The following is a 19,035-nucleotide window of genomic DNA, read 5'->3' on the forward strand; positions in this document are numbered from 1 at the left end:
ACAAAGAAACATAACAACTAATATTTAGCAACATCATTATGTGGTTGACTATGTCAACTCAGTAATAGACAAATTATACGAACTAAAAAATTTATCATAATAAAAATAAGTAAAAAAATAGGTAGAAAAATTTAATATAAATCATGTTTGATTTATTTTTCATAAAAAAGATAAAAAATTGCACCATGATCAGGAAGAACTATACAAAGAACCTTGTTCACTAAGAAGACACAAACAATATACACTTACACGGTGAGATACCACCGAATGAAGCTATGATTGGGCCATAGCTGAAGGAAAAGTGATACCAGACATTGACGATGTGAGTACCGATGCCGAACAATGCAAAGCCTTTGACTGGCGGACCACCAAATCGACGGTGCAGAAAATGAGCCAAACCTCAGCTCGGCTATCTCCTTCTCCTGTGCCATCTGCCACCAAACTTGCACCATAAACAAGAAATCGTTGGGCACATATCTAACAAAATAATGCATTATTTCATGTACGGCGATGTGACGTGCATAAAAGAAGACAACGCTCCACTGTTAACTTTGTTTGGTGACTCCGCTGTTAATGACTTAAAAAAATGAAACAAAAATAAAACCGAATAACCTAATTAGCAAAAAGTAAGAAAGTTGACAGAGGGCTCGGGGACGGCTACACCTCGCCACGGGTCTACCTCTGGTCATGCCAGACATAGCCACCATACCGTCGCCTCCGCAGGACCTCCCTGTCCCAAGCTCGCTCCCATGTCATACCTCACCACAAGTCACGGTTGCGCCGGTCCATGGCTAGGGGGAGAGATAAAATGAAAAAAAAACACTCGCAGATAAATGGACCCTGCATGTATTGGAGATCTTTTTCTAGGAATGTTCGGAAAGGAAGGGGAGCTCTCCCACATGAGTATATTCCTCAAGTTGTAATTAGTACAAGACCGATACAAAAAGTGGTCGAGATTCACTGACTTAGGGTCAATCATATGTGGGCCATTTGGTTTGCGGCCCCATATGTCGTGACCCTAAGTCACCTGACATTACATCCAATCTGAGCCCTAAAGGAAGTGTCAGGAATTACATGGACACACATATGTGTGAGGAGAGGAATGTCCTCTGCGAGAAGGCAAACTCCTTGTATCAATGCTTAGTAAGTCTATGAGACCAAAGTGTATTGGAGATCTGTTGTGCAACTTCGTCTGCGGGTAGTTTCTGTCATGCAGCGTTGCAGCTCGAGTGCGAGTGGTGTTATGTCGGGGCGGCGACCCCGGAAGGTTGTGCTCGTGGACCACATAGGGCACGCAGGAGTGGATGGAAGTCGGGGCGGCTGTCCAGACAGTTCGACAACTTTGAATGCGTTGACCTCGTGTCGCATGGGTTGCGAGGTTGCTCTTGAGGTTGGTCGTTGGTGTACCGTGGGTCACATTGAGCACGGGTCCAGTGGAGTGCAAGCATCTTCATCATTGTGGGAGGGTCCTGGGTCTGCTCCTCCTATAGCAGTCGCAACTTCTTCTCGGCAATGTGGTTGGATGCTGGCTAGTTCGGCAGAGCGGGTCACAGTTGACTTGTATGACTTTGGTTGTTGTGTTGATGTGATGTTTGTCAAGCCGTCGCCGAGAGTGGTTGTGGGCTTGTAATGTCGTTGTTCGAGTGGACATGGCTCTGTTTGTATCAGTTTTTGCCCAGTTTCCCGTGATTAACTAGGCAACAACCATCTTCTAATTAATGAAAGGGGCGAAACTTTTGCCTTGTGTTTCGAAAACACCTCTCCACTAATAAAAATTGATATTGGAGTAGTCCAATAGTACCCTATTGCACATGGAACATGGAGCTGTAAAATAAAAAAACAAATTAAAAATCTCATTCTTTTAGGAAACACTGACAAATGCTTTGATAGCTTGCAAAGTTTGAACATCGCATGTCATTCATGAAAAACATGGCAAAAGAAATCAATGCTCCAAAAGTTTTATTTTCAAAAGCATTTTGAAGCATCATCTTTTTGCCATGTCTTCCACGAATGTCATTTCGTGATGAAACTTTGCAAGCAATGAAAACATTTGTCGATGTTTATACTAGTACAAAATAAATTCAGATTTTTTTTTCAATTTTACTGTTCACTTGAGCTCAGGTGAGATCGACATCGAGCCGAGACAAACACTTTTGAATTATTGAGAAACAGCTAGAGACGACACGGACAACTTGCATAAGGATAGAATGTAAAGCAGAAGTCAATTGTTTTTAAAGAAGAACATAGCAAAAGTGATCCACGTGGTGTCCATAATTAATCGCTCGTGTTGTTTAACGATGACGCCAGCATGTACCTACTAGTACAAACACACAAGTTGCAACGTCGGCAGTTTAAAAAGACACGACGACTAGGCGGGACGCCGGCGGTGGCTTTTCCTGAGCCCAAGCACGCCGAGCAGCGCCCTCACGATGCCACCCGCCGCCGCCGTCCACGACGACCTCCTCCCCTTCCGCTGGAACCGCGAGTGGTATGACGGCGGCGGCGAGAGGGGCGGAAGCAGCATCGCCGCCCCACCGCTCGATGTGGTGGTGGAGATGGGCGACTCCGGGGAGACGGCGTCCGCGTCCCTCTTTGGCGTGCCGGGCGCGGACTCCCAGAGGAACGGCACGGCGCCGGCGCGCAGGCTGTAGTACACCCTGAAGGACGCGTTCGTGAGGCTCGACCGCTCACTCAGCGACGCCGCCCTGCCGTAGCCGCCGCAGCCTCTCTCGGTGGCGGTCGGCCGGAGCGCGGGCTGCTGCTTCGAGCCCATCCCTGCTCTGCTGCAGAGGGCCTGTCCCGTGGCGTTTTATAGTACGTAGCGTGGCTTTGGCTTTGCTCTGGACTGGAGCTGCTGGAAGGACCCAGCGGTACAACAATGGATCGGAGAGCTTGGGTTTAATAATGGAGTGCGGTACTACGAGAGTGTGATTTGCAAGCCTCGGTTTTATTGACGACTGACCACAAGCCTGCATCCACTAATAATGACCAGCTGACGCTGCACCGTCAGATTGGTCATGCTTAATTTGTTTCTTGAAGCTTTACTGCTTAACCATCACGATTTATTTCTCCAGTTCACTTCTGTGTAGTACTACTGTACCACTTACTTTCTGACAATGCACCTCACCTAAAGCACAGCAAATTAAATGGATTGAAAAGAGACAGGTGAATCAATCGCCCAACTGACCAAGTGAAAGCCACCCGGCCGGACCAAGTCGTAAAGAGCAGGAATTTGTACCTAGTAGCTCGCCCGAAGCTTTTGTCTGATGCTGAACTTGCTGCCCGTGCCATGAATCGTTCTGATCCAAGTGGAAGAGAGGTACCGTCTCTAGTGCACTTGAGACGTGACCACCTCCCTCCAGTTGTTACTACTTGTTAGTCAATGCTGCAGCAGGTTAGGTTAGCTAACCTTTACTTGAATGTCAAGATCTCCAAAACTAATTACAATATATGTGCCTAATTATCTCATCTCGTTTCGACAGGGATTCTGGAACATAAATAGATTCGTGTTGTTTGACTTTCCAACAGCTCATAGCAAATAAAACATGGCATATTTTAGCTATCAAACAAACAAGCATTCTAGCACACTTCTTGTTAATAAGAACATAAAAAGACAATGTAAAATATTGCTTCGATTGACAATCATGAACCAACTAAACACCTTTTGTCTGACTGTAATTCTGAAATATTTCTAAGATTGTTGGGGCTGCACAACAACAATAAGATGCACCAGGACATGATAAATGTGCACACCACAACCACTACCAAATTGTAATGAACTTCATGTAGAGCTTCAATCAACAAGAAAACAGTGGGATAATAAAATAACATGCACACATGCGATTTATGTTAGAGAGCCTTGAGACGAGGAGTAAAAAACCAACGGATCAACCATTCCACTTCTTCCACTATAACAAAGTAATGGGTACAATCTCTAGAATCTCTAGACAACGACAACAATAACAATAATCGCCTGAAGCTTTGTACGTATCAGCAATGTAGTCGCCTGAAGTTTTGTCTGACGCTGATCTTGCTGCCCATGCCATGAATTATTCCTGCTCAAAATGGCAAGAGGAGTACCGTTTTCTCGCGCGCTTGACTACCTCTCTCACAGTGTTACTTGTTAGTCAATGACACAACAGGTTAGGTTATCTAACCTAGTATATTTGATTGATTGATTGATTGCTACAAGTAATGGTTAAGTTAATCAAGGAACCTCCAACTCCAAACCATGAATCAACACCCAACAAATCGGGGCCTTTACTTGAATGTAAAAATCTCCAAAAACTAAACCATGGAATAATTAAACGACGGCGAGTCTAGGCGGCATGGTGCAGCGCAGTCTCGGCGTTGGACACCGTTTTATGGGCGCGCGCATGAGGGTGACACGGTCTGGCGCCGTGGTGGCATCGACGACAAAAGGGTCTGGCAAATTAATGCACCGATCACGCCTGAAGATGGGACAACGACAGATTCTAGAGCATGCACATCGCTTGGTTCTCCTAGCTACTCGGCGGGCGGCCTGGTGAGGCCACCGGTTTTCATGGTGTGTGTGTGTCAACAAGAAGTCTGAACTCATCATCAACCTTGTTGGTAGGGCGACAATTTTTGTCAGGAAGGTGACTTTGAGCCGATTCATGTATTTATTTTGTAAGACTTTGTTGAAAAATATAATAAAGATGGTTGTGTGCATCGCTAGTTGCAGAGGCCAGGAGTTATCCTTCTTTTTGAAAAAAAACATTAAGAGCGTGATGCACCATTCCATCCAAAAACAGATATGCACAACACAACCCCCTCAATTTGTAGTAAAATTTTAAAAGAGAGCTTTAACCAACAAATAAGCAACTAAAACACAAAATAACATGCACATGTGATTTATGTAGAAAAATTTCCTTGAGAGAGATGAGGTGTAAAAACCTCAAGGCCAACTTGTCCACTTCATATCCAGAAAACAACAACAACCACAACTCTTTCAACAATCTGCTAGCTTGACAGAACAATGACCATACCAACTAATAAGAGGCATGATAAGCAGTTAGTCAAAAATGACACGGTTTGTGTCTCGTTCGGTAATCATTTTATCTCACAAACCACAAATCCAAACAGCAAAAAATTGGTAGGCTAGCAGATCCACAAGTTCTCAGCAAACTTTCAAAATTTCACCTTATCGGAAGCCGTTTTACTACCAAAACCAGCTTCTACCAAAATCGCTTCGTGCGGAAACTATAGCGGCTCGAACTGACAAACTCCCTCTCAAATTTGATGTTCCGAATAACCAAAGCTCAAACAAGCCAACCAGATCCGAGCAAACATTATAATTGTAGGACGAGCTCACCAAGTTTGGAACCAACCACCTTTGACCCTCTAATCACCAGCTTGAAAACAGTCGGTCCAAAGCTACCAAATGTGGACATATTCATTTATCTTTCTTCTTCTTCTCTTTCTATTGGGTTGTGGTGTTCTTTTGTGTTGTTCCCCCTCTCACAATGATGGTCCCACCTAAGGTGTGACCTGCTAGGTTTTCTTCTTCTTTATCTCTCATTTCTCAAGGACGCATGTTAGCCATTGCATTGAGTTGAGATCAACATCCCACGTTTCATGGACCTATGGGCTACAATTACTTTGCCAGGACACCTCATGTGATGGATTTGGCCCAAGAAACTCCCCTCTTAACATCCTATGGTCATACGCCAGGGCATTCCCTATTCGGCGCTTCAGTCACCGGTTACAGTGCAAACTGTAAACCACGCACACCCCTCCTCCACTTGCGCTCGACCCATTTTGTTTCCCTTCTTCGACCACGCAGACTGAGCGAACATCCTTCGTGGCTCTGTTTTCATTTTTTCAGAACGACCCAACAGATTTGATGAAGCTTCTATAAGCTTCCAACCGGTTCGGGGAAGCTTTTGAAAGTTTTTTCTTCTTTCTTTTTCATAGGTTTCTGAACGGTTTTCATTTATTTTTTCTCTTTCTTTACTTTTTCTAAAATTTGATTTTTTTTCAAAATCAATGACATTGTTTCAAATCCGTGAACCTTTTTTTTTTAAAATTCATGATTTGTTTTCAAAATCGATGAACTTTTTTCAATTTTGATGAATTTTTTCCCCAAATTGATGAGCTTTTCTCGAATCCGTGAGTTTTTTTTTCCAAAATCCATAAAAAAAATCCAAATTTGTGAACTTTTTCTCAAAATTTATGAACTTCTTCTAAAATCGATGAACTTTTTTCAAAAATTGTTGAATTTTTTTCAAAATTGTAAACTTTTCTTCCAAAATGGTGAACTTTTTCAAATTCCGAAACTTTTTTTTTAAGATTTGTACTCCCTTCGATCCATATTACTTGTCTTAGATTTGTCTAGATATAGATGTATGTGGACACGTTAGTGGTAGATACATACATATGTATACAAATTTGAGACAAGTAATATGGATTGGAGGGAGTAATTTTTTTGAATTGACGAACTTTTTCATGAATTTATGTTTTTTGTGAACTTTTATGTAAAAGTTCACAGTCAACAACCTGGCCAGTGGTCCATGGTCGTGGTCAAAGATCAACCAACAACCTTTTTTTAGACAGGTCAAGCAGCGACCGGGGATCGAGCGACCGTACATCGAGCGAGCAACCATGTATACAACTTTCATCCATGTATGGGACCTATACATCGCCTGGTTTGCTCCGCGACAGTACAAGGCCGGCCCATTTCTGCGCGCGTAGGTTTGCTCGGCTGGTCGTTGTAGGTCCAGTTTACTATTTTTTTCCACCGGTATTCTTCAGTTTTTTCAATTTGCTTTGGTTTTATCTGTTTACTCATTTTTTTTGGTTTTTATTTCTTTTCTTTGTTATGCTTTGTTTGTCTTTTGTTTCTTTCGTGTTTGTCTTTGTTTTCTTCGGGTTTTCTTTGCTTTTCCTTTGTTTTTTGTCGGTTTTCTTTTCCTAGTTTTCAACACTTGTTTACATTTTTCATATGTATTGTACATTTTCAGTATACACTAGGAACATTTGTACACATGTTTTCAAATACATGATTACCATTTTAGTAATACTCCCGTCATCCGAAAAAACGTGTCTCTCAAATGGATGTATCTAGCACCAAATTATTGCTAGATACATTCATTTGAGGAACTAGCTTGGGGCAAGCTTCTTCGGACGGAGGGAGTATATGTTTTGATGTCTACTTATATGCAGACTAAAAAGACACTAAAATGGACACGACCATGAACAATAATAGAGAGCACATAAAGCACGCACTTTATGCACTAAGTAAAAACCTAAAACCAAAGAGCTTTTAATTGCTAGTGATGCTTAACGACCAGTCGCCAGAAATCAAGCGTGTAGCTACTACAGCAAACAAGTTGCAACGTCGGCACTTCAAAGACCTGACACGTCGGGGCGCCGGCGCGACCGGCGGTGTCTCTTCCTGAGCCCAAGCACGCCAAGCAATGCCCTCACAATGCCTCCCGCCGTCGGCGTCCAGGACGGCTTCCTCCCCTTTCCATGGAACGGCGATTGGTACGACGGCGACGGCGAGGGGGGCGGAGGCAGCAGCGTAGCACCACCAGCGCTGCCGGTGGTCGCTGTGGTAGAAGGGAGGGACGATTCCGGGGAGACGGTGGCCGCACCCCTCTTTGGCGTGCCGGGCGCGGACTCCCAGAGGAACGGCACAGCACCGGCGCGTAGACTGTAGTAGACCCTGAAGGACGCGTTGGTCACGCTCGATCGCTCCCTCGCGGACGCCGCCCTGCCATCGCCGCCGCAGCAGCCTCCGTCGGTGGGGGTCGGCCGGAGCGCGGGCTGCTGCTTCGAGCCCATTCCTAGCTGCTACGATCGCTCTGCTGGAGGAGAGAGAGGCCGGCCTGCCTGCCCGTGCCGTTTTATAAGCAGCGATATTCTGAACTGGACCTTTTTTTTGTTGACACTTGAGCTGCTGGATGGAAGAAAGGATCCTGCGTCAGAATAATTGATTGGAAAGAATTAGGTTTAATAATGGGAGAGTGAGAAGTGTGAGCTGGAAGCCTAGGTTTTAATGGCTGACAACAAGCCTGCATCCACTAACAGCGACCAGCCGCCGATGCTGCACCGTCAGATTGGCATCGACAAGAAATTCCTCCTATCCCGCTCAGTTTGTTTCTTGAAGCTTTATTGCTTAACCACCACGATTTCTTGCTCCGATTCTGTTTAGCACTGTGCCACTTACTTTCTGACAACGCCGCCTCACCTAGAGGACAGCAAATGGAGATGGAAAGCTTGCTGGTTTCGGGCATCAACAGAGGATGCGTTTAATTTCGGGTAGCCGATCTTGTACCATCCTTAAAACGATGGATCGATCGATGAAAAGAGACTGATGAATCACCCAACTGACTAAGTGAAAGCCACCCGGCCCGGACCAAATCGTGAAGAGCAGGAATTTGTAGGTAGTAGCTCGCCCGAAGCTTTTGTCCGACGCTGAACTCGCTGCCCGTGCCATGAATCGTTCTGCTCGGAGTGGCAAAAGAGGTAGTAGGTGCCATCTCTGGTGCACTTGACTACGTCCCTCGCATTGTTGTTAGTCAATGCTGCAGCATGTTAGGTTATCTAACCTTAATTACCATTTGATTGATTGCTTAAAGTCATGGTTAAGTTAAGCAGGGAACCTCCCAATCAACTCCAAGTCAGAATTCAACGTCCACCAAACCTGATCCTTTACTGGAACATAAACATCACCAAAATTAAACGATGAAATAATTAAAATTTTTTTGTTTGACTGTAATTTTAAAATATTTTTAAATGTTCAGAAAATATCGTTTGGGACTGCACACTAATAATACACAACGCAACCCCTCATTTTTTACTAGTGAACTTTAAAGGAGAGCTTCAACCAATAAATAAGCGCCACGCAAAAAATAAAAATAAATAAGCAGCGGAATAACAAAATAACATGCACACGTGATTTATGTGGAAAAACATCCTTGAGAGTTGAGACAGGTGCAAGAACCACATGACCAACCTGTCCACTTCATCTCTAGAACAATAACAACAATATTTTCAGCAATACTTTCAACAAGCTGCGAGCTTGACATAAAAAAACAACAACCATACCAACTAATAAGAGGCATGGTAAGCAACTAGTCAAAGATGACATGGTTTATGTCTCGTTCGGTAATCGTTTTTTATCTCACAAACCACGAATCCAAACTATAGCGACTCGTCAAATAAACTGGCCCAATCATATTCACCAGGTTCACCCACCTCTGAGCATCCTGTTGGAATGGTCCTAGAAAGACTACGTACGAGAAATCATTTTCACAGCCAACTTTCCTTCTTCCGAGCAAATAAATGTAGTATTTAGTCCAGTCAATCATTGGTGAATCTATGTTTTTCGTGAAAAGTGGAGTATTTGTGCCCAAGATCTTTCTATTCCCTTTAGTAGGCGCACAAATATCGTATGGTAAATATACCTTTGTGCCCTATACGGTAAAATTGATTGACGGAGTCAAGAGATGGAGATATTGGTTTAGCAGTGGCTACATGTCCTTTTCTTTCATGAAAGGTATGATCTAGAGTGTGATTCTGATCCCGTGATTGGGTGCTTGGCGTAGAATGAGTGGAGCATACTAGGAATGCCGAATGCTCGCTCAGTGAGGGAGCTCTGTTGGAGAAGAGTGGGACTAGAAAGAGGGAATACCCATGTCAGGCCATGTAAGGCCAATAGTGGAGGTACCTGGATCCAGAAAAAACTCCAAACATGTAAGAATCTACCTTAAAGCAAGGTTTCTACTAGTCAATGCGTTCCACCCTATTGTTGACAGCTAATGTTACTAAAAGCTTAGACGAAGAAAGAGCTTCTGAGCGAAGGCTTGTTGTTTCGGTTGTTGGCGTGGATTATCTTGTTAAGCTCTACAGGTGAGCGTGAAGAAAGGACACTACAATCAAAGAAAGACATATCTCAAATAGATTTTTATAGGTTCCACATAGGTGATTTTTATAGAAGCATATGCACAAGCTCTTTTCAAAAGAATTTCATTTATAGGATTCAGTCATCAAATACTGTTTGTTTTGTTTTGAATTGACATAGAGAAATCTTCCCTGCATTCCCTTAATTCAGGAATAGGTGGCGAAGGCTACTTGTTCCTTGTGTGTGTGTGTGTGTGTATTATATTAGGGGTTAATTCTCCTTTTCGGCAATAACAATTGATTCCCTTGCTTGTAGTTTTGAATCGATTCTGTGTATTTCACATATTTAAGAGTGGTTAGGAGAGAATCAATGTTTAGTGGTAGGCTCGGTTCACCAGGTTTTACCACTCTTCGGCCCAATCATAGTCAAAACTTGAGTTTGATCCCGGCTCAGAAGGACACCATTTTACTACCAAAAACAACTACTACCCAAATTGCTTTGTGCAAAAACTATAGCGGCTCGAGCTGACAAACTCTGTCTCAAATTTGATGTCCCACTTAAGCAAAGCTCAAACAAACCAACCAGATCAGGAATAATAGTATAAGTGCAGGACGAGCTCACCAAGTCTGGAACCAACCACCTTGGACCCTCTAATCACCAGCTTGAAGACAGTCGGTCTTAGGGATGTAAATGGTAAATAAATGGCATATGCAAGTCCCTTTAGTTAGTTTTAGCTAGCTCGATAGTTCATTTCCCCCCAGGGAAAACAGTTTATTGAACTATTAGACCATAAATGGGCTTGAACGGGACCTGGTTTACAACCCTAGTCAGTCTTAAGCCAACAAATCTAGACGTATTCATTTATCTTTCTTCTTCTCGTCTCTTAAGTTGTGGTGTTCTTTTGTGTTGCTCTCCCCCCCCCACAATGGCAGTCAGAACAAGTCATGAGCTGCTAGGGTTTTTTCTTTATCTTTCATTTATCAAGGAGCATCTTAGCCATTGGATTGGATTGAGATGAGATCAACATGCCATATGTGTTCAACTTATGTGTTACAAATGCTTTGCCAACACACCTCGTCGATGAATTTCGCCCAACGAACTCCCCTGCTCAACATCGTGGAGGGTGTCATTGCCTGCGGTATACCAACGAACCTTTTTTCCGAGAATGTTAAAAAATCTGAATCAGATTTTTAACCATGGCAAGTCAAATGATTTTATGATAATTGTCTTTAGAAAGCAAGACAAATCCTGGCAAAAAATTGAACATACCGAAGATTTGTCATGTTTGCTATTGAAAATTGCCATCCTTACGGCAACATAATTTGTCATCTTGGGCATTTAATTTGTCATGCTCAAAACTTTGATGTTTGAATTGTAGCAAAATCCTTTTTAAGGAAATCATACCGGTGGACCAGCTGCATAATTCAAGTTAGACCTACTCATTTGTCGGGCTAGGCTTTTTCCAGGACAAGCTTTACAAATCCTGACAACAAGTTCTGTGCCCAAGCCCACCCTCGTTTGGCTCGAAATAAACAAATATTGACTTTTCCAATTTGAAAGTATTTTCTTCAGTTTTCTCCAAGCTATATAATTGTATTATTATAGCTATATTTATATTGAAATTTAATTTTTAGATATAACAACTACATATAACACAAAAGATAACTCGGCCCGACAAAAATCGTCAATGGCCTTACAACACACTTGAACTTGCAGCCAAAATACTAGGTGTTGAATCTTTTCTTCTTATCACTCCTTTCCTCCTCCCCAAAAAGCTACTCCTAGGCGAGGGTTTCTCCTCCTCCCATCGATGCCGCTAACGGTCCATCCCGCCTCTGTTGGCCTTTGGGCCATGGAAGTGCGGAGGACCCCACCCTCGTTGGGGGAGGGACCCCGCTCTCGTTCTTGTTTGGTTCAACGTCTCGGCTGGGGCTTCGTGGTGGCGGCGATGTCCCTTAGTAGGAATAATGTCTCACATGTCCGATCCCTGGCCCAATGGGCGTCTAGAGTCATCGGAGGGCGTGTGATGGCGTGTCTCTGTCACATCTCATGGAAGTCGATGGGTGTTGGTCTTTCGTGGATCTATTTGATCCATTCTTCATTCGTCCTCGGTCTTGTGTCTACATGTTTGATTCTTTCGATTTACGTTTGTCTTCATCGGCAGTGATTGTTGTTATGGTGCGTTGGTCCTATGAGGCCTTTGCATGACGACTTTTTCACTCTCTATTACAACAACATTTTCTGGCTCTGGCGAGAGAGGGGCGATGATGACGGCATGCCTTCGATTCTCTCTGGTGTTTGTAGTTGTCGCTAGGTGATCTACTGACATGATTGTAATTTTTGTTACTTCTAATGTTATTTGTATGCCAGATAATAAATACATTAGAAGTTTCTTAAAAAAAGTTCTTTTCTTGTCCATTTTTTTGTATTAGACAACCTGTGATCCCAAAAATTAAAATGCCACAACAAAATTGTCGCCTATAGTTTACACGGATATCACCCGTAGGGACGAGGATCCTCTGCCGTTCGGCAGGGTGCCGTTAGACCACTGACTGATGGACCCATCGGGGAACAGGCCCACATGGCAGCGCCACAACGGCAGGAGCCGCACGTCAGGGGAGCCGCTTCCCACCCGTAGTAGCTGCTAGTAATGTTTGCAACGACCGAGATTGATTCCTGTTATTAAAAAAAAGAGACACTGATTCCCGAATATCCAATTCTGCACTCGAGTTCATTTTATCTTGATGAACAGTAAAATAAAAAGAAATACTAAAAAATTAAGAAAAAACTGACTTTTTTTTACATGAAAGATGTTTGAGTGCATGTGGTCCGTGCTAATTTTCAGCGTGTTTGGAGATCTTAGTAGCTCTTAGAAGAAAAAAAGCAAAACCGAACAGTGCATAAACAATAAGTTTTTTTATTAGATCCAAATTTGTCATTTTTGCTGAGAGTTACTCTGATATCTAATCACGCTGAAAATTGACACGGACATCGTACACTCAAACATCTTTGTTGCAAAAAAAAGTTCAGACTTTTTTATATTTGTCTGGTTTTTTATTTTATTTTACTGTTATGTATCAGCATGCTCTCATATGAGACTGATGCCATGTGGGCCCAAATCCTTCGCAGCAAGTACCTACAGACAAAATCCTTGTCCCAGGTCACAGTCAGGCCGACTGACTCGCCTTTCTGGAAAGGACTGATGAAAGTCAAACAATCTTTGTTTAATAGGACAAAGGTTGTTATTGGCAACGGCGCTAGTACACGCTTCTGGGAGGATACTTGGCTCGGCGAGACACCCTTGGCCATTCAATATCCGTCTTTATATCGCATTGTTCAACGACGTGAGGTGTTCGTTGCAACGGTATTTCAATCTATCCCCCTTAATATTCAGTTCAGACGGTCGTTAGTGGGCAATCGTTGGGAAGAATGGCTCCTTCTAGTTCGGAGACTGATGGAAGTATAGCTTTCTCAACAACCCGATGAATTACGCTGGAAACTGACTAGGTCTGGAGTATTCACAGTTAAATCAATGTATATTGATGTTATTAATTTGAGCTCCATTCCTACCTCCAAGCATGTTTGGGCTGTCAAAGTTCCTTTGAAAATAAAAGTGTTTATGTGCTTTGTCCATAAACAAGTTATTTTAACCAAGGATAACTTGATAAAGCGTAATTGGACAGGACCTACGAGGTGTAGTTTCTGTGATCGGGATGAGACGATCAAATATCTCTTTCTTGATTGCCCGTTTGCCAGAGTCCTTTGGCGGACGGTTCACATTGCTTTTAATATTACTCCACCGAATTCTGTCACCACGTTATTTGGGACATGGCTTAATGGGATTGAGCCTGACTTAGCGAGACATATTCGTGTTGGAGTTTGCGCTTTGTTGTGGACTATCTGGACTTGCAGAAATGATTTGGTTTTTAACAGAACATCACGTATTCACTTTTTGCAGGTTATTTTCCGAGCCACGGCCATGATCCGTTCATGGTCGCTACTCACTCCGATGGAGGCCAGGGAGCATTTGGTTACTGGATCTATCCGCTGGGAGATGGTAGCTCGGGATATCTTCAACCGGTTTGGATGGCGGTCATGTAATAGGATAGGCAATTAGTTTACCTATCTATCTTTAGCCAGCCGGTTGTGGCGTCTTATCTTGGCTAGTTTGTGTTTCTAGCCTTTTTTGGCTCTGTGTGAGCTTTCTTTTTAGTTCTTTTCAATTACTCGCCTTTCTGGAAAGGACTGATGAAAGTCAAACAATCTTTGTTTAATAGGACAAAGGTTGTTATTGGCAACGGCGCTAGTACACGCTTCCGGGAGGATACTTGGCTCGGCGAGACACCCTTGGCCATTAAATATCCGTCTTTATATCGCATTGTTCAACGACGTGAGGTGTTCGTTGCAACGGTATTTCAATCTACCCCCCTTAATATTCAGTTCAGACGGTCGTTAGTGGGCAATCGTTGGGAAGAATGGCTCCTTCTAGTTCGGAGACTGATGGAAGTACAACTTTCTCAACAACCCGATGAATTACGCTGGAAACTGACTAGGTCTGGAGTATTCACAGTTAAATCAATGTATATTGATGTTATTAATTTGAGCTCCATTCCTACCTCCAAGCATGTTTGGGCTGTCAAAGTTCCTTTGAAAATAAAAGTGTTTATGTGCTTTGTCCATAAACAAGTTATTTTAACCAAGGATAACTTGATAAAGCGTAATTGGACAGGACCTACGAGGTGTAGTTTCTGTGATCGGGATGAGACGATCAAACATCTCTTTCTTGATTGCCCGTTTGCCAGAGTCCTTTGGCGGACGGTTCACATTGCTTTTAATATTACTCCACCGAATTCTGTCACCACGTTATTTGGGACATGGCTTAATGGGATTGAGCCTGACTTAGTGAGGCATATTCGTGTTGGAGTTTGCGCTTTGTTGTGGACTATCTGGACTTGCAGAAATGATTTGGTTTTTAACAGAACATCACGTATTCACTTTTTGCAGGTTATTTTCCGAGCCACGGCCGTGATCCGTTCATGGTCGCTACTCACTCTGATGGAGGCCAGGAAGCATTTGGTTACTGGATCTATCCGCTGGGAGATGGTAGCTCGGGATATCTTCAACAAGTTTGGATGGCGGTCATGTAATAGGATAGGCAATTAGTTTACCTATCTATATTTAGCCAGCCGATTGTGGCGTCTTATCTTGACTAGTTTGTGTTTCTAGCCTTTTTTGGCTCTGTGTGAGCTTTCTTTTTAGTTCTTTTCAGTTGAAGATTTTGAACCTTGTTGGAACCTTTTTATTTGGTTAATAAGATGGCCGTATGCATCACTCTGATGCAGAGGCCGGGGCGAACCCCCTTTTCAAAAAAAAATAAAAAAAAATGAGCATGCTCAATTGGTAACTGGTGATACTAGAGCTGTGAAGAAGGCATTGTTTGCAGCGTCAACCATCATCTACCAAATACCAATGCCCGTCAAAAGAGACAATTTCTGTTGAAACTACTGTTCACGGGCGGGAGACATTTCGCCGCTCTGATTGATTCGTTCCTACTCCGTAGCTACTAGTCCGGTGGCTAACAAACTAGCAATGCAGCGGCAGCTCATAATAGGAGGCGGGATGAGGACCCGACCGGCGGCGGCTGTTCCTCGTACAGAGCACTCCGAGCAGCGCCCTCACGATGCCTCCCGGCCACGACTGCACCTTCTTCCGGCACCCCTTCTTCCCCTTCAGCTGGGACTGGGAAGACGACTGGTACGACGGTGGCGGCGAGATGGGCGGCAGCAGCAGCGTAGCACCACCACCGACACCGGCAGCACCGCCGCTCGCCCGCGTCGTCGTCGTCGTGGCGTTGCGTGCCTCTTTTCCTTGGGAGACGGCAGCCGCGCCCCTTTTTGGCGTGCCAGGCGCGGACTCCCACAGGAACGGCACGGCGCCGGCGCTGGCGCGCAGGCTGTAGTACACCCTGAAGGACCCATTCGTGAGGCTCGACGGCTCCCTCGCCAACACCGCCCTGCCGTCGCCGCCGCCGCCGCAGCCTCTCTTGGTCGAGATCGGCCGGAGCGCGAGCTGCTGCTTCGTCTCCATGCTGTCGCTCGACCTCTCCGACCCGCCGGAATCTCACGGCAACTTCAAACCGGCATCAAAACCCACACTGGATTGAATTTCTTACGATCCAGAGCTGAGGTGTGGTGCACAGAAGGTGGCCAGTGGCTCTAATTATATAAGCGGTGAGGCTTTGACTTTTAGCTAGGCTGGATCTCAAGGCACCCTATAGATTCTTTGTACTACGTGGAGACTGATTGGAAGCTCGAGGGTTTAATAATGGGGTTAATATGAGCGTGTGAGTTGGTAGCCTTGGTTTAATCACTGATTGATTACAAGCCTTTCCACCCATGAATGATGAGCAGCTGATGGTACATCATTATCAAATCGGCATCAAGGACAAATGGGGCTGCGAAAGGAGGTGTTGAGTTCATGTTTGTCCCACTAACTGGAAAGCCTTGGCTTCGCTAAGCTATTCTTCAGGACTTGACGACTTGGGTCTTGTTCTGTATGTATACTTGATTGATTGATGAGAGCCTAACTTTATTTAGGTGAGAGATCACGCGTTGATTACAGTACGCGATCTGATTCTGAACCCCGAGGTCGGTTTTAATTGTAATTTTCTGTGCGAAGTTTTCTTTTCCTTCTGACAGTGCTGCCTCACCTAACCGACAGTAAAATTACGCGTGATGACCCAGATGATGAGGTCACTGCCCACCGTCGTCGCCACCTCGTCTCGACCCCCTGATGAGCCATGCGATGAGATCACTGCTGAACTGAACTGCCGGAGGTTAGGCTGTCTAAGCTCGGGACTAATGTTTAATTGCAGCAAGTTCCGGTTAATTAATCAAACATGGAACTCCCAAGCCTGACTTGGCATAGAAGAAGTTCGAGTGTAGACTTTCAGGTGTCATGTTGAAATGTCACTTGCTTGCTTCGGATGCATACAAAGATACTAGTGTGCACATCATGTGTTTTTATTGACTTTGCCACATCATGTAGTTGACTGAACATCATCTCTCACTTTCTGAACCCATTCGTCAACTTCAGCCTTCAGGCTGCTCTTCGCTCCCATCCACTCCCAGCTTCTGAACCGGGATCGTAACAGACCCTGGGCTTCCTGCAGAGATCATTCTCTGCATGTAGTTAAAGCCAACCCACCGCCAATGTCGAAAAGCTGTTTGCATCCCTCCATTTTTTTCTGGGCAACTTATAGCGTGTGGTTCGGTGTGACTGAACCTATTGTTCAGTTTGATTCATCCATCTTGTCACATCAATCAGAAATTTAGAAGAACTCTCAAGTCTCAACTAAGTGTTCTGGAGCCACGGGACATTGTATAGCATACGTATGATGATGTTATAATCTTCTACAGAGTATACAAAATCACATTGGGATGGAGCTTTGGAGCGCCGCCGCGAGTAGTTTTTTTTTTTTTTTTTTGAAACGAGGCAAAAGATTTGCCATTTTCATTGATTAAGAAGAAGAGAATTGCCCGGTTAATTGACGGAAAACCGGGCTAAAACCGATACAACTCAACCCAAGTGATATGAGCACCACCGGCCAACCTGGCCACCGACATGGGACACAAAGCTGCAAAGAAGAAAGGCATTCGCCGAGAAGTCGCAAGCGTCATCGTCATCACCGGCTGCCTCGAACGGGCGACTCCGACTTCACCATAGAGCTCCAACCTCGAAGCCAACCCACAAACAGCGGCATAGAAGCCACGACGGCACATGCCACCAGAAGGCCACACGCGCAAGCAACCGACAGCTCCGACTTTGACGACGAGCCTCACCAAGGAAATATGCAGGACTTGAACAACAAGGGCTTGTGAACAATGATGAACGGCTCGCTGAATGCGGCCGATTAACTCTCCTCCGGGAAGGTGGTTCACTTCTTGTCGTAGGCTGGCATGAACTCGGAGCTAGACAAGCAAATGTATAGAGATCATCATCATAAGAGAGATCACCAAAAGAACATGTAACACCCACAAGAAAGGAGCGGGAGAGGGGTTGGCGAGAAGAGTTAGGTTCTGTCAGTTATCTTGCTCCCTTTTCAAGTATCCAAGTGCTTGTTCATGGGCTGTCTACAAATTGATGCTCTTATATCTTGTTCCTAATCGTGTAGTGGTAAACTGCTTGCCTGGTAGTTATGACAACTTATAAGTGATGAATATGTTATTAGTAATGTTTCGTCATCACCTTGCCCATTCTGCATGTGCACTCAATGACTGCATTGTAGCACTATCTTTGCCAAGAATGTGAGGAGATGGGGCTCCAAGGATCTTCACAATTTTTAGCTTGATCCTTGTCTACTGCTCCAAAGATCCAGCAAAAGTAGAAGGGTGATGATGTGACATTGACCCACGCCTCTATCATCTATCTCACCTGAGCCCTCTAAAAAAATCAACTAATGCAAAGCAAAGCAATCACACTTGTTGACACTGCTATGAGCAACTGAGATATTTGTTTGACAAAGTGAGATAGTCACATTTCAATCAAGGATTAATTCCATCCCCGGCTGCCTCGAACGGGCGACTCCGACTTCACCATAGAGCTCCAACCTCGAAGCCAACCCACAAACAGCGGCATAGAAGCCACGACGGCACATGCCACCAGAAGGCCACACGCGCAAGCAACCGACAGCTCCGACTTTGACGACGAGCCTCACCAAGGAAATATGCAGGACTTGAACAACAAGGGCTTGTGAACAATGATGAACGGCTCGCTGAATGCGGCCGATTAACTCTCCTCCGGGAAGGTGGTTCACTTCTTGTCGTAGGCTGGCATGAACTCGGAGCTAGACAAGCAAATGTATAGAGATCATCATCATAAGAGAGATCACCAAAAGAACATGTAACACCCACAAGAAAGGAGCGGGAGAGGGGTTGGCGAGAAGAGTTAGGTTCTGTCAGTTATCTTGCTCCCTTTTCAAGTATCCAAGTGCTTGTTCATGGGCTGTCTACAAATTGATGCTCTTATATCTTGTTCCTGATCGTGTAGTGGTAAACTGCTTGCCTGGTAGTTATGACAACTTATAAGTGATGAATATGTTATTAGTAATGTTTCGTCATCACCTTGCCCATTCTGCATGTGCACTCAATGACTGCATTGTAGCA

The 19,035-nt window shown here is 44.3% G+C and overlaps 1 protein-coding gene across 1 annotated transcript; it reads right to left on the reverse strand.

The window, feature by feature from the left end:
• Positions 1-2,184: 2,184 nt before the first annotated feature.
• LOC123125943 (uncharacterized) lies at positions 2,185-2,890 on the reverse strand. The gene has a single exon (XM_044546382.1). It carries the CDS (start codon positions 2,771-2,773, stop codon positions 2,369-2,371), a length of 405 nt encoding a protein of 134 aa, XP_044402317.1. The 5' UTR covers positions 2,774-2,890; the 3' UTR covers positions 2,185-2,368.
• Between the last annotated feature and the right edge of the window lie 16,145 nt (positions 2,891-19,035).

Source organism: Triticum aestivum, chromosome 5D (assembly GCF_018294505.1).
Source record: "Triticum aestivum cultivar Chinese Spring chromosome 5D, IWGSC CS RefSeq v2.1, whole genome shotgun sequence".
NCBI classification, from domain to species: domain Eukaryota; kingdom Viridiplantae; phylum Streptophyta; class Magnoliopsida; order Poales; family Poaceae; genus Triticum; species Triticum aestivum.

Bases quoted from the DNA above. Each gene is read 5' to 3' on its own strand.
- LOC123125943 (XM_044546382.1), bottom strand. From the start codon at position 2,773: ATGGGCTCGAAGCAGCAGCCCGCGCTCCGGCCGACCGCCACCGAGAGA.